Source organism: Diorhabda carinulata, chromosome 2, assembly GCF_026250575.1.
Source record: "Diorhabda carinulata isolate Delta chromosome 2, icDioCari1.1, whole genome shotgun sequence".
NCBI classification, from domain to species: domain Eukaryota; kingdom Metazoa; phylum Arthropoda; class Insecta; order Coleoptera; family Chrysomelidae; genus Diorhabda; species Diorhabda carinulata.
In genome coordinates, this window is record NC_079461.1 from 4863589 (window position 1) to 4886897 (window position 23309).

Genomic DNA, 23309 nt, shown 5'->3' on the forward strand with positions numbered 1-23309 from the left:
ATACTCAGATGGGGTGAATGATTAATATAGAATTAGATGCAATCAAATTTTTAACAAACGTTTAAAAAGAATAAAAAAGGGGAAAAGTTGGAAACACCTTGAATTGAATTAAATTTATAATAAAAACTAAACAAACTAATCTGGGATGGTTGCAGCCCTCAACTGAATTCTTAGTTATTGGAGTTGAGTTGATTCTGTCTGTTTGTGGTTTACCATTTGAGGCCTTTGGGTGTGATTGAAACTCCACCTGGCAGCTGTAGAATTTTGGGAAAAAAATAAAATGAGAATGGAAACTGGAAATTACTGAAGGAGTGGAAAGGGCATATTTGAATAAAAGGAGATTATGCTCGTCTAAGATATAAAAAAACTCAATTTATATTTTTTAAAATATAATCAAACAGGAATCTGTTCTATTTTATTCGTTCTAATTCCCAAATAAATAGAAAATATCAAAACTATTATACAAAATTTGCTTAAAACAAAAGGAAATCCATCAATATAACTGGAATTTTTGTGAGCACAATAAAAAAAGCGAAGAAAAACTTACCAGCGAGTATAAAGAATAAAATCCCTACAAATTTATTTGATTTAAAGTGTATTGAATTTCTCGAATGAAGTGGGAGTTCGATAAGAAATGAAATTTTTCAAAAACTCGACAGTTAGAATAAATAAATCAGAAGTGACTACAGTGTCACAATACGTGAACAAAGGAATGAATTAATGACTTAACCTCGTACCTATAAATCTTCACAACTCTGTATACTGGACATCTGCGTTTGTTCGATACAATTATATCAACGAAGCTACATTACTAATGTCTTTATGAGGCTAAAATAACTAGGGTAATATTATCTGTGAAATACGGTGTAAACAACTGTATTTGATATTTCGTAATTTACTTTGTAACCTACTCAGTAAATTAAACTTGAACATCATTGGATCTAATTTTATAAAGGTTTGTAATGTTGCCTATCTTACTGCAATAAAACAACGCATATTGACATAATTCATAACCTATTGACATTGACATTCGACAGGAGTCTGAATTACAAAGCAATTTTATTACAAAGAGAAAGTTTTGTTTGTCATGATTATTGGAAAACTTTGGAACATTCGAGATTATTATACTCAATATATATAACTAAGATTTATTTAATTGTACTTTAATTTTAAGTGAACAGTGATAGTGGAATCTGTTTTGTCAATTTCTTTTTGAAGTTTTACAATGGAATTTCCTCATCTAGGTAAACATTGTTCAAAATCAGATTGTAATAAATTGGATTTCCTTCCAATTAAATGTGACGCTTGTAATAAAATTTTCTGTAATGAACATTACAGTTATGGTACCCATAACTGTGCGAATATCCACAAAAAGAATAATCAAGTTCCAGTATGTCCACTTTGTAATAGACCAATTCCCGTTAGAAAAGGGGAACATCCTGATTATGTAGTTGGTACTCACATAGACAATGATTGCCAATCGGATCCTGCAAAAAATAGAAGGAAAGTGTTTACAAATAAATGTTCGTTTTACAAATGTAAAACAAAGGAACTTTTACCAGTTATATGTGAGGATTGTTCAAAAAATTTTTGTATCAAGCACAGACATCCTGCAGATCATGCTTGTGAGGGTAAGTATACTCATTCTTTGAACATAATCTATATACTTTCTCATGCGTTGATCAATTTTTTTCTGTTGTGATTCTTTCCTGAAAATAATTTATTCATAGTAGGATTTGTCAGCTTTAATTTGAGTTTTGGCATATGTTGTATCCACGTGTTTTCTTTCATTTTGGTGTACTATCCCTAGTTTTATTTTAAAATACGTTTAGAATAATAATTTCTTTTGTTAGAGCAGTGGGTCTGAAAATGATGTCGGGTTTAAATTATTAGGCATGCAGTAACATAAATTTTGCAATTTACTGCATGTCCCTAGCGCATAATAATAGCGCTGATATGAATTTTTAAAAGTAACATTTTTACTCCACTCCTATTTCTGCTTGCAACGCGCTAATCGTTTGCTGAAGTCACCAGCGCCGATCGAGTTTCGCCCGACAAGCTACAGCTGCATCCACACCACGTCGTTTTGTTTTACCATCCTATCACGTCATATTTTTTGTTAGGATGCTAAAGCCTGGATCGACAAAGTTTCATTATAAATATTGTATAGTATCAAAATGTACCAACACCACTATTACTGCACCAAATAAAGTATTTTCAAGTATAACTACGGAAGAAAAAAGCATAAAAGATCGGTTTTGTTGTGAAGATACTTGGGAAGGTACTCTCATTTCTTTAAATAGCATTATCAAAACTTGAAAATCAAGATACAACTTGACATACTATTGTTACAATAATTTAGTAGTTTTATAGTGGTACTTGTGATTTGATTTTTTTTGCATTGGAGTGGCATCCAGACGTGTCTAATCTGAATATTGTTTTTCAGAAATAATAATTTTTAAAATTCAGATAGAGAAAATTTGGCCCCTACAACTTTTATAAACCTACAATTTTTAAGTTGGTTGACACCTTTTGGTAATTATCAGGCAGTAACTAAATTAAATTAATAAATCTCATCTAATCATTTCGTGAAGTCGAATTTGCTTCAAATTAAATTTAATATATTTTTTCAAACTTTAACATAAGATATCTCAAAATTAGGAGGTTCTGTACACATAAAATCTTGTTTTTGCCCCATGAATATGTCATTCTATCGATCTGTCTGTTTATCTGGTTCATCTCGCAGTCATAAAATCGTTATTTGTGGCATAATAAGTATCCATTTCAAGGGACAAGTTGTCTGAAGAACCACGAAAAAAACTCTACTCCGTTTTTAGCAACAAATCAACTTAGTGTCGTCAAAATAGCACTTTAGCCAATAGCATTTTGTCAAACAGGCCAACTGATCTCGGCACAATCGGCGCTGATGACGTAGTACTTATTTGGAGCACCGAATAAAATATATTGAGAGTTCTAAATTTTATAAATTTGTTAATATCAATCCTATCAACATGTAATGAACACCATTATTCTTGGAAAATGAATTTATTTTCGTTAAAGAATATACTTTTTTTAAATTTCCAAGCCCATTGATACTTGATATACAGATAGTTAATAAATTACAGGCAAAAAATTGAAATCATCACCATTTAGTACACAAGATGTATATAATGAAGATGAGGCACTTGCAAGGGCATTAGCTCTGTCTATACAAGAAAATGTTCCGCTTAGTAAAAGTAAACAAGAAGAATTAGATTTAGCACTGGCAAAGCAATTACAAGCATCAGAAGGAAGTGGATCTAGTAGAAATTCAGACCGTTGTAATATATCTTGAAATATAGTGTTGAATACATTAATTTGGATTCATTTTCACATAAGTATCAAAATAAATTTTTATTTAAACACAAAATATTGGAATTTGCATGAGACTAAAGAAAGACTAAAACAATCTGTTATATAATTATTATTTGTTTATTTATAATTTTTAATACTACATAATTGAGATTGTGCCTTATGTAACAAGGAATTATTTATTTTGCTCAATTATCAAGTATATGAGGAAAAAAATGTTAATATCACCCTACAAAGTAATTTGTGACCAAGAAAAATATTTTTTGTTGTAAAGTGATTATTCAAACAAAAATTTACATTGTTATACACAATATTTGTAATAAGTTGTTAATTCACTAGCACTCGTAAGCAAATAAATAAAACGTCGTTTTAATAATTCTGTTTTATTTATCACATAATTTTTTAATTTTCCTGTAATACAACAATTTATATAAAAGTGTTACCTACAGTCTCAAATTTAAAAGGTAGCAGCTGATCCATATTTAAAACCAAAACATCATTACAATTAGGTTTCGTTATGTAAACATCTACATTTCCAAATTCGTTCATGAACTGACGACAGGCGCCGCAAGGAGTTGTGAAAGAATTTTCTTGTTGTGCTACTACTGCAACTGCTTTAAATTTCATGTTTCCTTCGCTTATGGCTTTACCATAGGCGCACCTCTCTGCACAAAGCCCTACAGTGAAAGCGTTGTTTTCAACGTTGCAACCGGAGAAGATTTTCCCATCGTCGCAGAGAACGCTGGCACCTACTTTGAAGTTACTGTATGGAGAGTAGGAGTTAAGTCTCGTTTCCACTGCCATGTTGATTAGATTCTGTATGTTTGCATCTAAAAATTAATTCACGAGGTATTCAAAACATTGAATTATTCTCTTGGAAATATAGTTAAAAAGTAACGTATAATAAATGGATTTTAGCATATTTTTGAGAAGACTTGTGTGCTAAATCAGGTGAGTAAGGTAAATGTAAACAGACAGAAAAACTATAAGAAAAATAGGAAACGTTATATGAAAAAGAAGAAAGCAATTAGCTCATTTTTCAGGTCTCTTTCATCTCATACCGTTATCGTAATTGTATAGACAAAGACCATTATTTAGAGAAAAGAAGAATAACTTTTCTAACCTCTTTTCAGTAAAGAATAAACAATCCACCTCTTTTCAGTAATGAATAAATAAATAATCATAATTTTCGTATTTATTTACTTGTAGGTACTTTGTTGAGGTACTATTTTTAATTGATAATCAAAAATTTCCATATTAGAAACGATAAAATAAATTATAAAAATGCCATTATAGTTACTTTTACTTATTACTAAATCAAGAATGATTGAGTATATATTAAGTTCCAGTATTTTTTCAAAATAACTTTCACAAAATCCAATTAGATATTTTTTATAAATAAAACGTTATTAAAGCGATTTTATCGCCAATGAAATAATGAAGAGAAGAATCTGTACATGAAAAGTGCCCGTCGAAATGAGTTAAATAAGGGTAGCTTCACTTTAGTAGCAGGACAACTTTTCGTACTATTGGAATTTTCAATTATGCACCATAATTTTCTAGCTCCGAATACTTCAGTTTGTTTACATTCATAAAATACCCAGAATGTGATTAATCTATGACATACCTTTTGTCTACGCCAACGCCATTCTGGAAGATTTTTCAACTGTTATTTATATTATCAGCTTTTCTTCCAAATAATGAGATACGCCTCCTTATCACTACCCTCCATAGCTTAGCGAGACAGCAGTATAATAAGGAGGAAGTCAAGGAAATGTGGCATTAGCGGTACAATAATATTTTTCATGGCGTTCGTAAATACATAAAAAATATTTTTTATACATACTTATATAGTCATGATAGGGAACAATCATTTAAAGGGAAGGAACTAGCAACTTTTACGTAATGTTTATATCAAAATTATTTTCTAATAAATTTCATTTAGCTATATAAGAATAAAAACAAAAAATCAATATCCCTATTATACTATATGTTTAGATCTCTGTAATTATGACTTTTGGCACACACTGTATTAATTTCTATTATACATAACCAAAATAATCGATTAGATTCAGCATACAACCAATCCAATCAAAATTGTTATCAAAAAGTTGATCAAAGTATTCAGTATTTTAGATATACGTAAAGATGATTAAAATTCAAGGTCATTTCTAAATAATTTTTTTTGCTTGAATTTTTAATTAAGGCTAATTAATTCTTGTGCTCTGTAACGTAAATATTTGTTTCATAAATTTGTATTTCCGATTTAAATCTAGTAATAACATTAACATTATCTAACCAAACACTACTCATTATTGAAATAAATTCCTATAAATAGATTACAGATGCTAAATACAAACATTTATCTTTAGTGTACATTTTAAAATTAATAATAATTTTTAATACTTACCCAGCGTTTTTAATTTACAAATATTAGCAGCATATTTTTCATTTTTCATCGACATTTTCTACTACCTACTGTTACGTAGAAATCGATAACGTAGTGGATTAAATGTCGTGTAGTCTAATTCTAATAGTAACATTTTATATAAGGACTTGACGATTAGGAACCTTTACTACACAAAAGATTGCACATGCAACCTCAATAAAGCGCTCTTGTTTAACCAATTTGAAATTATTTGAAATGTACCAGCTTGACCTCGAACTTGACCTGGAAAATTTTGACGTACGTAAAATAGGTACAATTGATTTTATTTTCATATTTTTTATGTTCGGAAACATTTTATTTGATTTGTACTAATGCGATATAAAACAAAAAAATTGAAATAGCCGTGGCAAAGAGAATATTCTTTTACAGCATCGGACTCTAATATTTTAACAATTTGTTGCAACATCTAGTACCTACCCTTAATATGTATTAAACGTTTAGCTAGATTTTGGAAAATTAGTTTACTAAATATGATTTTTGAGAGAATATATTAGTCGAAGAATTGAAATAAAAAAATAGCGACAAATTGTCAAATGAAATTCTGGTTCCAAAGATAAAAATGAATATGAAAAATTTATTGGTTCGTCACTGTGATACACAAGAATACGTCACGTAACAAACAGCAGTATTTGATCAACATAAATCAAATTATAGCAAAATCTTCACATATTTTGCAATTATTTCAAGCAGAAGAAAAGCACTTATATGATGTAGTTTCCATCACAAAGGGGTCAAAATCATATAATGCTTTTATTTTCCATTCATTCTTCCATAGTAATATATAAAATCGTTCAATAAAACAAATGAAATCACATTCATAACAATGTTAATTAAAAGGCTTTTACAATAAGCTCATCATTGATTTTACATCGTTGCCACGTTATAATTATTTTCTAAATATTAGTATAAAATACGGTTTTACATACGACCGTGGTTTAAAATTACATTAAACTAATTTTGAAAACTGTTTGTATTTTAAGCTGTTCAAGTTTGAAACATTATTTTTCATATCAACATAATTTTAAGCAGTGTTCGATACTTTATTTTGAATAATTGTGAAAATAACTGAGTGACCAAAACAAAAACAAATGTTCTGATTTAATTGCCCAATTTTACATCGTCCAAGTTCATTTTTATGGCATTAGGGAGCCAACTTCACACAATAAATTGAAATACTTTTTATTCAAAAACTAATTATTTTCTCTCACTTAGGATTAGCAAGCATGAAATTTTCAAATAATCAAATCGGCCAACTTCACATGGCTGCCAACGTTTAAAATATATTTTCTTTGGACTTTTAGGTATTGTTCGGTGGCAGCAATTCTCACTACGATTTTTAAAATTGAGAACATGAAAATTTTAAAACCCGCCACGTTGTAATTATTTTCGAAATGCTGGTGTAAAATTACATTTGACGACTTTTTCATTTTGAATACTGTCTTAATTTTTTATATGAATATAGTTTTAACGCGGTGTTCAATATTTTGTTTTAAATAATTATGAAAATAACTGAGTGCATAAAAATTAATTATCAAATGTATATGAAAAACGATTAACACAAAAACAAGATACAATTGCCCAATTTTACAATACTGAAGACGATTCCACACGGCTGCTAACGCTTAAAACGTACTGATGAATGAGTAGTAATTTTATAAATTCTTTGGACATTTTCATTTTATTTGTTGGCAGCAGTTATCACTACGAATGTTTAAATTACAAACATAGTTTTATAACCTTCATATAAACGGCGGCGCCAACTTTCAAGAAATTAAAAAAAATTTTAAAACTGTCATATGATCATCAGATTGCTTTGTATTTTGGAAGCAAATGAAAACGGGTAATTGAGCACCTGGCAATACATAAAAATTTTCTACTTTTCAGGCCTCAACAATTTCGATTGTATTATAAAATTTATGAATCTGCAATAATTTCAATTCTAAAGAGATTACTACATTTGAAAAATTACAAGAGTTTACGGATATCTTTCTTTGGATAAATGTCTATTTACTTTTACATTAGAAGAATTAAGTTTACAATTATCGTGTTTTGAAAGGTAGTATTAATATTAGTATTGGCCGCATTTTAAATAAAAACATTTTATCTTGTAAATCATCATCATTATGCCCTGCCATCTCTCAGATTATGGTTAGCAATTTGTGGGCCTACAAATCCCTTTATTGGGGTGGATTACTCAACGAATGTGTTATACAATGTCACCTTTGCTCCATTCAAGTTATTTCGTGTTTTTAATATCTATTATAATTCATTTGAGGTTGATAATTGATTTAATCTGCATTTTGAGTTTCTTCAAAGTTGTAAGTCTAACCTAACCACTCAGTAGGTTTTTTATTATTTACTGTAAAAATTCGAAATTCACAACTTTCCACTTATATTATTTCCATGTTCAGCTACTTTTATAGTAAACCTCAACTGTTAAAATATGCTTTTAACTATTTTATATTGTATAGCGCGTTGTAGAAAAGTGAGTTTTTACTTAAAAGTTACTATTAATGATTTTTTTCATTATTTAGTATTAAAATATGCTGATACATTCGAAGAAGTGAGTACACGAATAAAATTGTTTTACTTAATCAATTATTGACAAGTTTTTAAAATATATTTCATAATTTTTATGTATACAGGTGAGGTTAAAAACTAAGGTAAAAAGCATCAACCATTTTTATTCAATTCAACAATTACCTCTTTTATACCCTTGTTTGATCCAAATCTACAAGTCAGACTGCTACTATAGCTTCAATAATATCATGTTTATCTTTTAAGTTGGAAAAAATAGTGTCAAAAATGATTTAAAAGTACATTTTTTCTTATAGTTTTTTGTTGATCTGGGCTTCTTTTGTAGACTCCATTCTTTTCTGTTTCTCCATTTTGCTTTCTAGAATTCCGTTATATTTTTCAATTTGGTTTCCCCAGGTACCTGTTGATCATAGATGTATCCATTGTGTTATCCTTCACACAATTTCGTAGGTTTCCTTCTCGTGATGTGTCCTGCCCAATTTAGTTTTTGTGTTTCTTTATACCTTATTATAGTTCTTCAATTTTCTTTCTCTCTTCTGTAATATTTGTTCCGAGTTAAGTTCACGGTATTTTTCTTTTGATTATCTTCTTTTTATTTATATTGTTGTGTACATGGTGAACGCAATCACTGGTCTTATTAATGTTTTATTTATTTTTATTGTGTTCTTGTTGGTTTTTTATAGACCAACTTTTCCCACTTCTCTGTCTAGTTTGTTGATGGCCTTTGTCAGTTCTTCTTTAGTATCACCCAATATTGTTACATGGTCTGCGTATGCTACAGCTTGTATTCAACATGATTAGAGAGTTCGAGTCGCCTTGTTTGACCCCTTTGGTTATTTTTATTTCTTCTGTTAGTGTTCTCAAATATCTTTCGTGTTTTGTAATATAATTTCTGTTAATATCTTCAATTTTATTCTTGTAAAAATGCACAATAAAACATTTCGATCCCAAAACAATGACAAAAATGATTAATTTGAGGATTTTTCTAACTGATAATAGGTTGTAATTTACAAAAAGACAATATTCACTTAAAAAAATTCAATTACTCAACAGTTACATTCACAATAAGTATATAAAAATTTAAACATATATTTTGAAGTATTATGCTGAAGGATGCAAGAGTCTTGGTTCTAAGAGCTCAGACCATAGAAGTTCTTTTGTATCGGATAAACTATCCAGATCACCTTCTTCATCTAATGAGAATTTGCCTTTCGGTATTTTAAACTGTTCTATTCCAGCTAAAATCATACATATTAATAGTGTTATTTGGGTAAACCTCAAAAAAATGAGGTAAGAGTTGTTGGTAATCAAAGAAGTTCGTGCATAGAATAAAAAAAATCGTTTGCTGATAATTTAGAATCAAATATCCAGAACTACAATTATTTAACAAGATTCACAAATAATTAAATTAATTAGATAAAAAAATGATTTATTCCAGATTGAACAATTTACTTACATATAATTTTAAAAGTAACACGTTTAATTTCGGGAAAATAATGCTGTACCTTTCCTACTATGTAAGGTGATATTTCAGGTGTGAAATCTTCAGATATTTTAAGTACCTAAAAATTTTAAAATATCAAATATCAAGAAGAAGAGAGTTTTGATGATGAATGAATTTTTATTGTTTCCAACCAAGGTTTCAAAGTTGTAAAATTGAAAAACCAGAAAGATTTAATAATACAACGAACTGAACGAATGGCTAAACAATCAGATGGAGTCTTAATGGAGAAACACTCCATGCATAGGACAATACATAAAACATCACCATATCCCACCAGAAACGACATGATACTAGTGGCATAAAAAAGGATTAATAATAATTTGACACATACCTTAAATGAAATAACGTTTCCTATTTTGGGAGAAATTTGGTACATTAATGGTGCTTTTTGAATGTCTTCTTCTGAAGTTTCCTTGGATTTACTTCCTATATAAACTGCACAAATTTCTTCTCTATCATTTTTGTGATAACTATTAGACGTTTCACTGTAAATTCCATTACCATTTTGTTCAATTACAGGAGAACTATTTTCTATAAAATACACAAAGTTTTTAAAACATATTTAACGATTGAAATAAGATCCTTATGCTAACCATGACAAATATCTTGGCTCTGATCTTGATTATCGTCATCTGAAAATTTTATATGCATTTTAGGAGCTGCTAATGATTTGATTGAACCTGCCAGTTGAGGTGATGGTTGGGGAGTAATCGGTTTGTCTACCATATCATTATTTTTAGATTTTTTCTGTCTTTTGCGTGTGCGATGTCTTCTTTTAGTGACAAACTCACTTGTGTCACCGTTGTCTGTTGTATCTACAATACTTTTTGACTCTGATTCTCTAAGTTTAGTTAGTAAATGACCTAAAATATGACGTCTCTTCAAAAACACACAGTAATTTCCAAATTTAACAGAATTTCAAATCATTTATACATCTACTGAATTAAGACTTGTTTTTATAAGCATAGTGACTTTCACAGTAAAAAAAAAGAATAGAAAAATTTGGATAAATTTTGTGTGATGTGTTCATAGTTCATAGGTGTGTGCGGCCGTTGAGCACATAAGCCCACTTGAAGTCCGATGTCCTTTGAGAAGCCGATAGGCAGGTTGTGAGGGCACTCACAGATAACGTGGTCTCCATTTTCATCCTCCTCCACGCACCAACAGCTCTCCAGATCATCCGTGATGCCCATGGTGTGAAGGTGACGTCTTGGATGGCGGTGTGCGGTAACTAGTCTGATTTCGCGCCTACTTAGCTGGAGCGACAGCGCTTTTGGTGTGTAACGTGTGAAAAAAAAACAAAAGAAATGATTACAAGCGATAACAGTAATCACAAAATTGATTATTATACAACCAAAACAACACTGCCCCCGAAAATATGCCTAAAACGATTTAAACAAAAAAACTATTAGGAAACACAATGTTAACCAAAGGTTATGTATGCTTCCTAGCGGCCATATTTGTATCATAAACGTTAAAGCAGCGACATGGAAGGGAGGGGAGCCTCCATTTTGATCTTTGCATGTGTTGCAAAGTGTCTGTAATAAAATTATGATGCAGGTGTGACAAAATGATCAGATATTCACAAAAATTTTGTTAAAATAGGTATTTCATCCCCAAAAAGTGGTTTTTGTCATAAAGTAGTTACTAAAATAAATAATAGCAATTTTAATGATCATAATTTTGGGTTAAAATAGTGATTGTGTGTCAACCTGGTAACAGTGTGTGTTACACCTGAATCGGCAGATTATTTTCTGAGACGACGTGTTTGTGTTTTCGGAATTTTTGTTGTAGATTACGCTGGATTTCAAAGTATTAGTTCACAATGTGTATGCGAGTTCAGAAGTAACGTCTAAAGCCTATATATTACTGTCTTTACAAATTTGCCACCTAAGGTAAGATCAAATGGCGGCTTAGTATGTTCGCGAATGTTGATACTTATTCTCCCCTATATATCTCTGTGTCCATGTCTATTTATTATTGGATGGATGTTTTCTGGCACAACAGCCGATTTTGAACGACCTTCATGAAATTCATCCTGTAACAAAGTGTGACCACAATTGAATTCGTAAAACTAGCAAAAAATGATGGCTCGAGATAGTGCTTCATCATCAAAAGTTGCCACGCTGCTGTTGATTTAATTCAGGTCGAAAATTATCGCACACAAATAATTTAATTCTATTTTTTTATCAAGATAAATGTTTCAAGTATCTGTAAACAACTCGTATGAGAACACGTTCTGATTACATTCACCATTAAAAATTTCAAACTTTATGTCAGATTTGACATAATCACATAAGTGTTGCCATATCTTTAAACTTCCTTCATATATCTAAAAGGAACAATTTTTCAAAAATGGAAATTCCTCATTTTCTAAACATACTTTTTCAAAAAATAAATTATTTATTACAACTAGACTGTTGTTATCTCTACGTATCATTAATAAAAATAAAATTCTTGGTACTTACCAACTCCAGAAACATATTTCTTAGTAGAGCTGGTAAAACTGAAAGGCACTATCCCAGAAATTGATGGAGAAGTGCTGTAATTGATCACACTATTATCTGGAAGAGTAACATCGCATGGAGAAATTTTATCTATGTAACAAGAGTCCTGTAAAACGGATTTGGACATATCACTTAATAGTTCTGTATTTCTACTAGAGCTAATTTCATTTCTTTCGTCAGTCTTATTCTCGATATCATTTTTAACATCACAAACTTTGGTTTCACCTATATTTCCCTGATCATATAAATAGTCATTGCTTTTATTTATTGGAGAACCAGCTTCTTCACTCTCTACGGGTTTAGTTCCAGACACTTTCAAAGATGTACTTGAATAATCAATAGGTGTTTGTGAAGGACTAATAGTGTTAGTTTCTTGCATTGTTTCACTCTTATCAACATCAACTTGCTCTAAATCACAAGTTTTTACATCGACTGCATTACTTTCAGTATTATTTTTATCAGTTATAGGTGAAAAGAGACCTTCTTTTATGAAGAAGTTTCCTCTTTTTTTATTAGGTTTTGATTTAACTCGATTTTTTTCAGAGGGTGTATCTATAAAAAAATATTTTGTTTTAGGTTTTTGATTTGGTAACAAATCTAACACTTCAGGTTTGGATGAATTTTCATTGTTGGATACAGATATTTCAGGAATTGATGAAGTGACTGATTCCTTATCCAATAGAGAAGCTCCATTCGCCTGTTATTAAAAAGAATTTATTTAAAACACAACAGAAATTTCATAAATTACACTTACTACATCCATTGGTGTGGTAGTTGCTTCTGGTGGAGCTTCATTTTCAATTTGTTGTAACTCTAAAGTAGGTCTTCTGATATAATCTATCTTTACAATATTTATTTTATTTTTCTTCAGGTATTTATCTGTGTTGGGTGCTACCAAGATCGCTTTTTTACAAGGTATGCTTTGAGGTAAAGACGTGGCTACATTAACAGATGGATTTAGGTCTACATATTTACTTCCGATTGGAAGAGATGTATTTTTCACGGAAGAATCAGTTTTTACTGGACAATCAATAACTTTTGGTACAATTTCAGATTTTTCAGGACATTTCTCTTTAGAGTCTTTATGTTTCTTTTTATGTTTTTTAACTTTTTCATTGATCTTTTCATCTTCATTATCTATATTATGTTTTTTCTTCCTTTTCTTTATTTTCAGTTCATCTTGATTTTTAATTAAGCTTATATCTTCAGAATTATTCAAATTAATTGATTTTCTTTTTCTCACTATTTTTTTTGAAACATGCATTGGAGTATTTGATACATTATCTACATTTGGGTGTGAAACGTCTGATGGAATCACCCTAAAAATATAATAAATATGAATTATACTAATATCTATAACCTAGTAATAAACAAAAAAAATAGTTTCACTCGAGTATATTTTATAAGAAATTAATACCAACTTCGACTACTTACCAGATAATATCATCGCTTTGAAGTATATTAATATCTTCAGTATGTGGTAAATATTCATTGCGACTTGTTAAAATGAAATTTTCTATGCTAAATACATTTGTTATTTTATCCTGCAAATCTCCAACTGTTTTAATATTATCATTAACGCAAATTCTAGCTCTGTGTCTATGATCACTGAAAAAGTTTGACAAGTTTAATACTACGGCAAATTTATATCCAGACATTTTATTATTTATATTATTTTTTTCTCAATAACCGATTAGGAAAGTAAAAAGACGGTTACTTGCTATTAGGTTAGTTTTTTTTACACTTAACCTCAGTTTTTTTCTTCTTTTCTTTTGAAACGTCTCATGACCACAATCTTATATGTGAAAGTTCACAATAATACCGAGTTCATGATGGAGGTTTAAAAACAATTATGATCCTTCATTTGATCTTTAGACAAGGAAAGACTTCCCATAAAAGAGAAGAGGAATTTAAAACATAATCTGCTCAGTAATTGAAAAATAAAAAATAATAACAATCAACTTATAATGTGCTTAGAATGAAATAACCCAAGTTTTTGATATATTAATTGATAGTAGTTTAAGTATAATAAATATTATTTAAAATGCCAAGAGCGTCTTCTTTAACTGAACATTTAATTATTGGTACAATTTTATCCTCTCTATTTTTAATTTTTAATTATTCTTTACATCGAATAGAGGAAGGTCATGTCGGAGTTTATTTTAGGGTGATACATAGTTAAGGGTAATTTCCAAAATTGCTTGATTCAAAATTTTTTTTAGGGTGGAGCTCTTTTACCATCAGTTAGCTTACCAGGATATCACATGATGATTCCCCTGTTAACTAATTATAAACCAGTGCAGGTAGACTCATTTAGAATCATTTTAATAAAATTAATTGTTTTAATGTATAAAAGTTATTTGTTCTAGGTTACCCTACAAACTGATGAAGTAAAAAATGTGCCTTGTGGAACAAGTGGAGGTGTTATGATTTATTTTGATAGAATCGAAGTTGTTAATCATTTAAATCAAAATAGTGGTAAGGTTTTTATATTTTCAATGTTAATTTGTACTGAAATACAAATCATTGGGAAAAATACAATTTTGTTGTCTATATTATTTAATTTATTGTTAATTATCTTGTTTTTTCTTCTAGTATTAGATATAGTGAGGAATTATACAGCAGATTATGATAAAACTTTAATTTTCAATAAAGTCCATCACGAACTGAACCAGTTTTGTAGTATTCACACATTACATGAAGTGTATATTGATTTGTTTGATCAAATAGACGAAAATTTGAAACAGGCCCTACAGAGAGATCTACTTGAAATGGCTCCTGGCTTAACTATTCAGGCTGTTAGAGTTACCAAACCAAAAATACCAGAAGTTATAAGAAAAAATTATGAATTAATGGAAGGAGAGAAAACTAAGTTGTTAATAGCCACTCAACATCAAAAGGTGTTTTGCTTCTCTATTAATTGAAAATAGAAGAGATAAATAAACCTTGTTTTAGGTAGTGGAAAAGGATGCAGAAACTGAGAGGAAGAAAGCTATAATTGAAGCTGAAAAGGAAGCACAAGTAGCCAAAATCCAATACGAACAGAAAATAATGGAAAAAGAATCTTTGCAAAGGATTTCCAAAATCGAAGATGAAATGCATTTAGCTAGACAAAAAAGTCATGCAGATGCAGAATTTTACAAACACAAACAACAAGCAGATGTTAATAAGTTATTACATACATCTGAGTTTATAGAACTGAAAAAATATGAGGCGTTGTCACAGAATACAAAAGTTTATTTTGGAAATGAGATACCACAGACTTTCCTTGGTACCGAATTTATTAGAAACGCTCTTGATGTTGAAAATTCACAACAAAGCACCAGATTATCGGGAGAAAACTGAATTAATTGTCCCACTTTCAATTCCTACGACATATTTTTAACATGAATGTATTTTTGAATTAAATAAAAAAATATAAAAAAGATTTATACACATATAGAAATTTCGTGTTAATATGAATTATTTTCCCAAAATTAAAATTGTAGTTTGAAAAAAATTTCTCCCCTAAAAAATTATTTTATTTTCTAACAAACTCGAATCTGTGACAACGCCGCAATCGCATTAACAAACGCGACTCGGTTTGAAAAAAATCAGTAGGAACGCGCATGTTAAGATCTTTTTTAATGATTAGTCCCTTAGTTCTATCTTTCTCTAATCCTAAGATTTTACAATGTGCTCTATTATTCGATCTATATAATTGAACAGTATAAAATAAGAAACATTGACTTTTACTGTTTTGTGAATTTTTCTCCTATAACTTATGCCTTTTGGGTAAAAAAGTGAAACCCCATTTAATTTGTTTTTATTTAGGATAAAAGTGCAATCCAGAACTATTAATTTACCAACACATGACTTTAGTGAGATGTAACAAGTTGGTAATGAATTTAGGATCGTTATATTGCGCATGCGTGATTAAGAACGCATTGAGTTTGTTTATACGGAATCGATGTGACCTTGTGAATACGGAACTGTTTCTAAACATTCAGAACAAAGGGATTCACTAACATAGAGTTAATATTAAACATAAAAAGAAGAAGGTAAGGGAGCTTGTTTAAGTGCGGTAGACCTACTGATAAAGAGAGAAAGAACATCGGCAAGCCACATATTTAATATTCCTATTTGAACAGTGAGAGAAGTGGACAAAGTGAGATAGTGTATTGTTCTCTCTCTCCTCCGAGTGTTTTTGTGTGCATGAAGCATGATTATTATCTCACTACTGATATTTTAGAAAATTCTCCAGCTTGAGCAGTATAGATACTGGGTTTCAAAGAAGAGGAATATTAATATTGTCGGCACCGCAACGTAGGAACATTCTCTATATCTCTCTATTCGGATTGGATTGCTATGACATCGAGTTTCGAGTGGTGGGAACGGCAGTATTTTAATAACGAGTGAAGAGACATAGAAAGTGGTGAACCGATGCTCTTTCTTCATCTTTCAATAGTACAAATCCACTTACATGGCGTTCTCTCTCTATCTTCAATAATGACTCTGCCCACGAACGAAAATTTTTAAAATGTGCAAAATGTCTCTTAAAGTAATTGGGAATCAGAACAGCGAACAAAGCTGATTTTATAATTAGTAAGAAGTATACATACTTTATAATAGATGTGAGATAAGTGAACGAATATTGTTATTGTTGATCTTTATCCATACTTACATTAAATTTCAAGGGAACACAAACGGTAATTTGATTCAAATCCACAATAAAATCATAAGTATTTTACTATTTACACAATTTATGTTATAGAATTTAGACAAAAGTTTGTACTTTACACTCGATGTATTTATACTAGATTTGCAAATAAAGCATAAGATTGAAAATTTGTTTTTACTTGAATGTGAAGTTTCTCGACTTAAAAAAACGATTTTGACATATAATACATATGAATGGTCCGTGAGCTGAGAAAATAAGTAGTTTCTGCACTGCACCATAAACCATCTATTTTGTAGACGTTTCACACCGATGAACCAAGGTTGAATCATTTGTGTAATTCAAGTTCCGAAACCCAGATGGATCTGCTAGCTTAACTATATACATAGAACATACTCTAAGATTGGGTATGTTCTGTGACTATATCAAGCGCGAATTTGAGACAAAATTTGATAATTTAATGTTGGTAGACATTGTGAAGTTTCTTTTGAAGACTCATTATGTTGTGTTCGTGCTTTTGGGTCCTTTTCACTACGTATAGTGTTAGCTGTGGTTAAGTCTTCTAAAAGACTGTTAATAAATGTGTAGAGAATCTATTAATATGATGCATTTGTTCCCAAATCCTCATAAGGACTTGGAATGTTTTAATAGTTGACTACCGGTTATAAACAATACTAAATTAACTGCAAGGAATGTTTTATGAAGTTCAAGTGATGAAATTTATTAAAATTGTTTATAAACTTCGACGTCAATATTTCGACATTTAGAAAAATCTAGAACGCGTTATGTTCGAGTTTCTGTGAGGTCGCCTTGCAAGCAGACCTTGGAGACACGATAGCAACACTTTTAGCTACATCAAAAAATTCAACAAGAAAAACAAATCATGTATATGTTTATTATTTAAAAAATAATAAAATACATAATAGTTTATGGGGTCACCCTTTTAGGGTCACGTGGAAACATTGATGTCTTTCTAATGTTGTCCAGGCCTAAATACAACATAACAACTCTTTCCAATCCAATTCCTCCACCAGCATGAGGTGGACAACCATATTTGAACGAATCTATATAAGCTGCAATTGTAGATATATCTGAAAGAAAAAATATAGATAATTATCAAGTTACCAAAAAAGTTTATGAAAATGGTTATATTACTTACCAATTCCGTGATGTTTTGCTCTCTCAGTTAAGAAATCCGGATCATGAATCCTCTGAGCACCACTAAGAATCTCCTCTCCTCTCATAAACATATCATAGGAATTCGATGATTTGGGATTATTTGGATCGGGCATGGTATAAAATGGTCTAACAGCCAACGGATATTTATCCAAAATGTAAAAATCAGTATCGTATTTGGCTTTAACCAATCTACCAAGTAATTTTTCTGTCGGAGTACTCAAATCTTCCTCTTCACCTACTTCAACACCTACTTCTGCAAGCATTTTTCTTCCTTCATTATATTCCAATACAAGAGGGGGGTCCAAGAAAACAAAAGGTTCCGATGGGTATTGTTGATTAATTATGGAGATTTCACGTTGGAAACTAAAAGAGTATGAAATATGACCAATAACAAAATCTCTATATATTTATATGCCATTAGTACAAAAATTGATATAAAAATTTTTCATTTATGTGACAACATTATTGTAATAGATATACAGGAGGAATTCATAGCTTGTTGATTGGTTTTTTTGGATCCATGAACCTGGTATACATGATGGTGTAGCTGATATACAAATTAACAACTTGGTTATTTTACTTGGAATGTAGGAATTCCAAGTTCAATACAGACTACACAAGATCAGTATTGAAATGTATTATTGAAAAGAAACAATGCAAATAAACCGCCTGCTATAATAAAAGCTTATATAAAACAAATATCAAACGGATTCCAGGTATTTCCAATGTACATCAAAGGCTCCGTGCTTCCACAGAATTTTAGAGTTCCACTACAATAGGACAGGACCGGCTCTAGGATATATATAGCGGACTTGTTCGTAACAGTATTATTCTTATCACAGTTTCTTACTTCATTATCACTTTTTTTACCAACATCAACACAATTATTGAAATGAATAAGAAGAGGGTTGGAATGTCGAAGATCAGGAATCTGATTTATTCTTATTATTATTTACTTCACTATCACTTCTTCCAATCGTGATAGTCACATTACATAGTCATCCAAGTGAAAAGGGGCCTTATGGAAGAAGTAAGAATGTTGAAAATCAGAAGTAGGAGGGTCTGGAGGAACTGAAGTATGACTCTGTTTAGATGTGGAAAAATTATCAGATTTCTATTGAGGCATCTGGAATATGAATAAGTTTAAAATCTTGGAGATAATTGAAACTAAAAATTGAAATTGAAAATAAATGAGATAATTGGAACTACTTACACTTATACTTAAAACTAAACTGATTTATTTAGAAATGATTATACAATATAACTAGGTACTTACTTATCGCGTAACCCTTTGAAAATTTCAGTAAACAAGTTTCCTATAGTTAACATTACATCGTGATAATGATATTTGAAAGCCATTTCCAAATCCAAACCTGTGAATTCAGTCAAATGTCTATGGGTATTGGAATCTTCAGCTCTGAATACTGCGCCAATTGTAAAAACTTTTTCAAAATCAGAGGCAATTGCCATTTGTTTGTATAATTGTGGACTTTGTGCAAGGTATGCATTTCCTATAAATTGAAGATTATTCAAACTACTGAACTAGTACTGAACACTCATATATACACTGTCTGGTTCTCAAGCCAGATAAGAACCAGCAACCTATAGAAGTTTTGAAAGACCAAATAATGTGTTTTGTAATAATAGTAAATAATGTGTAATTTCTAAGTATCAACAATACAGTTTAATTGAACTAATTGAGAAGGAAGATTTTAATAACAAACAATAAAGAGTATGAAAACTATTTGATCTGTTCTGTATTTCTATTATCTCTAAAACTTTTCTACATGCTTCACCCCTTGATAAGGATCTTTTCACCAAACTATCTTCATCCATAACCCATCCAACTGAGTCTTTTTGCTCTGACCATACATCCCATCTTGGTTTGACTATACAGTGTTTGTTCTTAGTACCCTTCTCTCTCTCATACATTTATTTTGTTTTCTTCTTTTTGTTAATTGTCTAACTACCATTGGTTGTCTTCTAAATGCATTACTTGGCGGCTCTTGAAATATCTTTTAATTTTAATAGTTTTTCTAGTGCTCCAATTTTTTTTTTCCCTCTCACCAGTCTTTTGCTGATTTACCGGTTTTACATTCTTCATTCGACACTGTTACTCCCAGGTAATCAAACTCCTGGACTTTATCAAATCTATACTGTCATCACTTTCAATTGGTTTAAGTTATTCAAATCCCTTCCCACCCCCATATATTTGGCCTTTTGTTTATTTATGTGTAGTCTATATTATTTTAAAAAGTAGTGAAACATTTTTTCTAGATCCTTTTTCGTTCTACTTATAAGTACCACATCATCTGCATAGGCAAGGATTTGTGTTTTATTGTTGTAAATCATCCCCTCGTTTTAGACACTACTAATTATCAGAATCATTTCTAGTAAAAGATTGAAGAGCACATTTGATAGTGGGTCTCCTAGTTTTAAACCTCTTTAAGAAAATAATAAAAAATTGTAGTTTCATAAGTTTGGTATTGAAGATATATATATATATATATATATATATATATATATATATATATATATATATATATATATATATAAAGAGAAACTAATTTGTTTTATATAAATCAGAACTACAACTACAAGAAATATCTGCCAGTTTGATGCACCCCTTTCAATTTTCTTTAGAGACTATTTATAATTTTTTAAAAGTAAAGCCTGTAGAATTAAACGAAATTGATTAAATTATTTAGTTACCTTTAAAATAACTCACAGTAAATACATTAGCACCACCTTCGGATGCTGCAGATATTATTTTGGGGGTATGTATCTCTACAAATCCTCGTTTTGTGAGTGATTCACGGAAAAGGCGACATACTCCGGCCTCTAATCTGAAAATAGCCTGATTGGCAGGTGTACGTAGATCCAAAATTCTGTTATCTAGTCTCGTATCTTGATTAACACGTATGTTTAAAGCTTCTTCATCCTAGATAAAAATCAGATTAGTATAAATTAATTTCTAACAGAAGCTAACTATGAAGTTAGTTAATACACGATCTAAGTGTATATGAATAAAATATTTTCTTAAAAAAGTGCGAGACAAACTGTTCTAAGTTAACAAGTCGGTGACTAAGCCAGGTGAGGTTCTCATGGCTTGTTTTTTTTTGTTTAAATTCAACTGTAATGCTTTGTCACTGTTTTTTTTTATTCAGTCAATTTTGCAACACTACATTTTTTATCAATTCAAAAAATGTTTTTTTTTAATTTTAGAATGGTGTGAGCAAAAAGTTGATTTGGTGCAAATAATAATATAAATTTACTCAAAACTATGAAAGAAACGATTTTGAATTGATGTCAAATTTTAAATGAATGTATTCATAAATTAAGGAATCCATGTAAAGTGAAATTTTATTGTCTACAATTTTTATTTGTATTTTTTTCAATAGGAGTATCTGTTTTCAAAATATGTGGACTTGGAAAACCGCAAAATGTAAGTTTGCAGCAAAATACCAAATTTGAAGTTTTATATGTCAATTGATGCAGAATTTAGTTCTCTGTATTTTTAAATAGAATAAAATTTTTCAAGTGACGAATGTTTTCCAACTACAAGAATAAACTTAAAATAGTGAAATAATTTGGCGATTTTTTGAATACTAAAAGTTAAGCTGACCATAAACTCTGATTAAACACATTTAGGACCAAATAGATGTTTTAAAACGATTTCCTGCTTGCTGGAAATTAATTCTTCAAATTAAATTTTTTTCAACTTAATTTTGTTGGCCTATTATTGTTAAGATACTTACTTAACGCACTGTTTAAGAGGTTCTCTCCCCAGATTATAATTTCTTTTGAGATAGCAAAATAGAAAGTAAAAACTTTATTTATTTTGTAAATTTGATTTGAATAAGTTACCTTATCTAGATAAGTTAATCTTATCATCAATTTTAATTTGTTGATAAAAGTTGTACTATAAAGATTATAATTTCATTTCAAAATATCATTTACAATAAATAGTTTTAAATATAAACTTATTCTGAAGAAAAATTGAAAAACAAATAACAAAATTGTTTGAAAGAAATAGATATTAATATTAAAAAATCATCACACTTACTTCTGCTTTCTCAGGTCTACTTGCATCGTCTATTTGCAATGGAAGTTGGGGAGCTGACATAGATACTACCCATAACTGAGTTACAGCAAGTTCCACATCTTGTTGGGTACAACTTGCAATATTATTGGGTACTTCTGATACTTTTGCCTCAATATCTAATATACTTTCCTTAGGAATTCTAAAAAAATTATCAAAACATGGATAAAAAAGATTTTTTTTATATAAGAACCAATATCAACATTCATGTCAGCTTACCCACTTGAAAATTTCACCATAGATTTAGAAACAACATCAGATACATTTAAAATGGCTTGTACTGTAAACTCTTTTTGTCTAAGAACAATGAAGCATTGCTTTCCTCTAGCCCTTGAGGTGTGTAATCTCGCTCTTACCCAAACATTTTGGCCAGAAAGTGATTTGTTCAGTTCACTTACTATTAAAAACTTTCTGTCGGAATTTTTGGCGTTTGACTGAATGAGAGGAAGTTTTCCATATTTTCCAAGCGATACATCAACTTGAAAAATTCAGTTAATAGGTACAACAATGATATATAATATTGTAACAATATATATGAACCACTATTTACTCTTTATTTACCTTCTTCTTTAACGTTTTGTAAATTCTCTCCACCAGCTTGTTTATGTTCAGCCTTTTTAGCTGCTTTTTCGGCTTTCTTCGCTTCTTTTTTCAAAGCTGCCTTACTTGCAGCATTTTCATTAGGCTTATCATCAACCATTGTTAGTTTTTACTACAATTGGTGCAATATTTCAATTAGCCGAGACAGGCTAGAAGGATATATTTGTGCACGTATTAAGAGATATGACTATAGTGGTTAATAAGTGGATCCATGTGATTTAGATTAAATTCATTATAATTAACCTCACTTTTCATCCATAGATAAAAGATATACATCTACTTCAAAATTTGCACCACGGAACTGAAAATTTGATTATATCTTCTATGGGTGATTTCCACCATGATGTAAAGTCTGTACATCATGATTTCCACTAAGCACTTACGACAATCACGTTCATGACCATGATCTTTCCTATTCCACT

At 30.1% G+C, this 23309-nt stretch overlaps 5 protein-coding genes across 6 annotated transcripts; 2 read left to right on the forward strand and 3 right to left on the reverse strand.

Annotated features, from left to right (window-relative positions):
- Window positions 1–223: 223 nt before the first annotated feature.
- On the forward strand, window positions 224–3727 carry LOC130904027 (AN1-type zinc finger protein 2A-like). Its single transcript, XM_057816526.1, has 2 exons — window positions 224–1631; window positions 3126–3727. Exons 1-2 carry the CDS (start codon window positions 1226–1228, stop codon window positions 3332–3334), a joined length of 615 nt encoding a protein of 204 aa, XP_057672509.1. The 5' UTR covers window positions 224–1225; the 3' UTR covers window positions 3335–3727.
- Window positions 3719–6124, reverse strand: LOC130904028 (cytidine deaminase-like). Its single transcript, XM_057816527.1, has 2 exons — window positions 5762–6124; window positions 3719–4181 (listed from the first exon to the last, which is right to left on the reverse strand). Exons 1-2 carry the CDS (start codon window positions 5814–5816, stop codon window positions 3778–3780), a joined length of 459 nt encoding a protein of 152 aa, XP_057672510.1. The 5' UTR covers window positions 5817–6124; the 3' UTR covers window positions 3719–3777.
- A 3237-nt stretch (window positions 6125–9361) lies between these two features.
- LOC130904029 (coilin) lies at window positions 9362–14243 on the reverse strand. The gene is made up of 7 exons (XM_057816528.1): window positions 13784–14243; window positions 13104–13668; window positions 12311–13046; window positions 10436–10705; window positions 10174–10373; window positions 9795–9900; window positions 9362–9576 (listed from the first exon to the last, which is right to left on the reverse strand). The coding sequence occupies exons 1-7, from the start codon at window positions 14005–14007 to the stop codon at window positions 9440–9442; spliced, it is 2238 nt and encodes a 745-aa protein (XP_057672511.1). The 5' UTR covers window positions 14008–14243; the 3' UTR covers window positions 9362–9439.
- Window positions 13952–17176, forward strand: LOC130904030 (erlin-1-like). Of its 2 annotated transcripts, none has more exons than XM_057816530.1 (5): window positions 13952–14076; window positions 14572–14652; window positions 14719–14827; window positions 14945–15249; window positions 15305–17176. In XM_057816530.1, exons 2-5 carry the CDS (start codon window positions 14614–14616, stop codon window positions 15692–15694), a joined length of 843 nt encoding a protein of 280 aa, XP_057672513.1. In that variant the 5' UTR covers window positions 13952–14076; window positions 14572–14613; the 3' UTR covers window positions 15695–17176. The 2 variants fall into 2 exon arrangements, with proteins under 2 accessions (XP_057672513.1, XP_057672512.1); XM_057816529.1 differs by lacking the exon at window positions 13952–14076 and adding an exon at window positions 14080–14516.
- Window positions 17177–17881: 705 nt separating this feature from the next.
- Window positions 17882–23301, reverse strand: LOC130903883 (aspartate--tRNA ligase, cytoplasmic). The gene is made up of 7 exons (XM_057816245.1): window positions 22849–23301; window positions 22507–22765; window positions 22252–22429; window positions 20898–21126; window positions 19462–19696; window positions 18166–18548; window positions 17882–18097 (listed from the first exon to the last, which is right to left on the reverse strand). Exons 1-7 carry the CDS (start codon window positions 22985–22987, stop codon window positions 17934–17936), a joined length of 1587 nt encoding a protein of 528 aa, XP_057672228.1. The 5' UTR covers window positions 22988–23301; the 3' UTR covers window positions 17882–17933.
- Window positions 23302–23309: the final 8 nt, after the last annotated feature.

Coding starts and splice junctions, on each gene's coding strand:
- LOC130904027 (XM_057816526.1), top strand. CDS start 1,226: ATGGAATTTCCTCATCTAGGTAAACATTGTTCAAAATCAGATTGTAAT. Junction 1,632..3,125: donor TGCAGATCATGCTTGTGAGG/GTAAGTATACTC, acceptor AATAAATTACAG/GCAAAAAATTGAAATCATCA.
- LOC130904028 (XM_057816527.1), bottom strand. CDS start 5,816: ATGTCGATGAAAAATGAAAAATATGCTGCTAATATTTGTAAATTAAAA. Junction 4,182..5,761: donor TTGTAAATTAAAAACGCTGG/GTAAGTATTAAA, acceptor ATTAATTTTTAG/ATGCAAACATACAGAATCTA.
- LOC130904029 (XM_057816528.1), bottom strand. CDS start 14,007: ATGTCTGGATATAAATTTGCCGTAGTATTAAACTTGTCAAACTTTTTC. Junction 13,669..13,783: donor CAAAGCGATGATATTATCTG/GTAAGTAGTCGA, acceptor TTATATTTTTAG/GGTGATTCCATCAGACGTTT. Junction 9,577..9,794: donor TGTTACTTTTAAAATTATAT/GTAAGTAAATTG, acceptor GTATGATTTTAG/CTGGAATAGAACAGTTTAAA.
- LOC130904030 (XM_057816529.1), top strand. CDS start 14,394: ATGCCAAGAGCGTCTTCTTTAACTGAACATTTAATTATTGGTACAATT. Junction 14,828..14,944: donor TCATTTAAATCAAAATAGTG/GTAAGGTTTTTA, acceptor TTTTTCTTCTAG/TATTAGATATAGTGAGGAAT. Junction 15,250..15,304: donor TAGCCACTCAACATCAAAAG/GTGTTTTGCTTC, acceptor ACCTTGTTTTAG/GTAGTGGAAAAGGATGCAGA.
- LOC130903883 (XM_057816245.1), bottom strand. CDS start 22,987: ATGGTTGATGATAAGCCTAATGAAAATGCTGCAAGTAAGGCAGCTTTG. Junction 22,766..22,848: donor ACAAAACGTTAAAGAAGAAG/GTAAATAAAGAG, acceptor GAATTTTTCAAG/TTGATGTATCGCTTGGAAAA. Junction 18,098..18,165: donor AGCAAAACATCACGGAATTG/GTAAGTAATATA, acceptor TTTTTCTTTCAG/ATATATCTACAATTGCAGCT.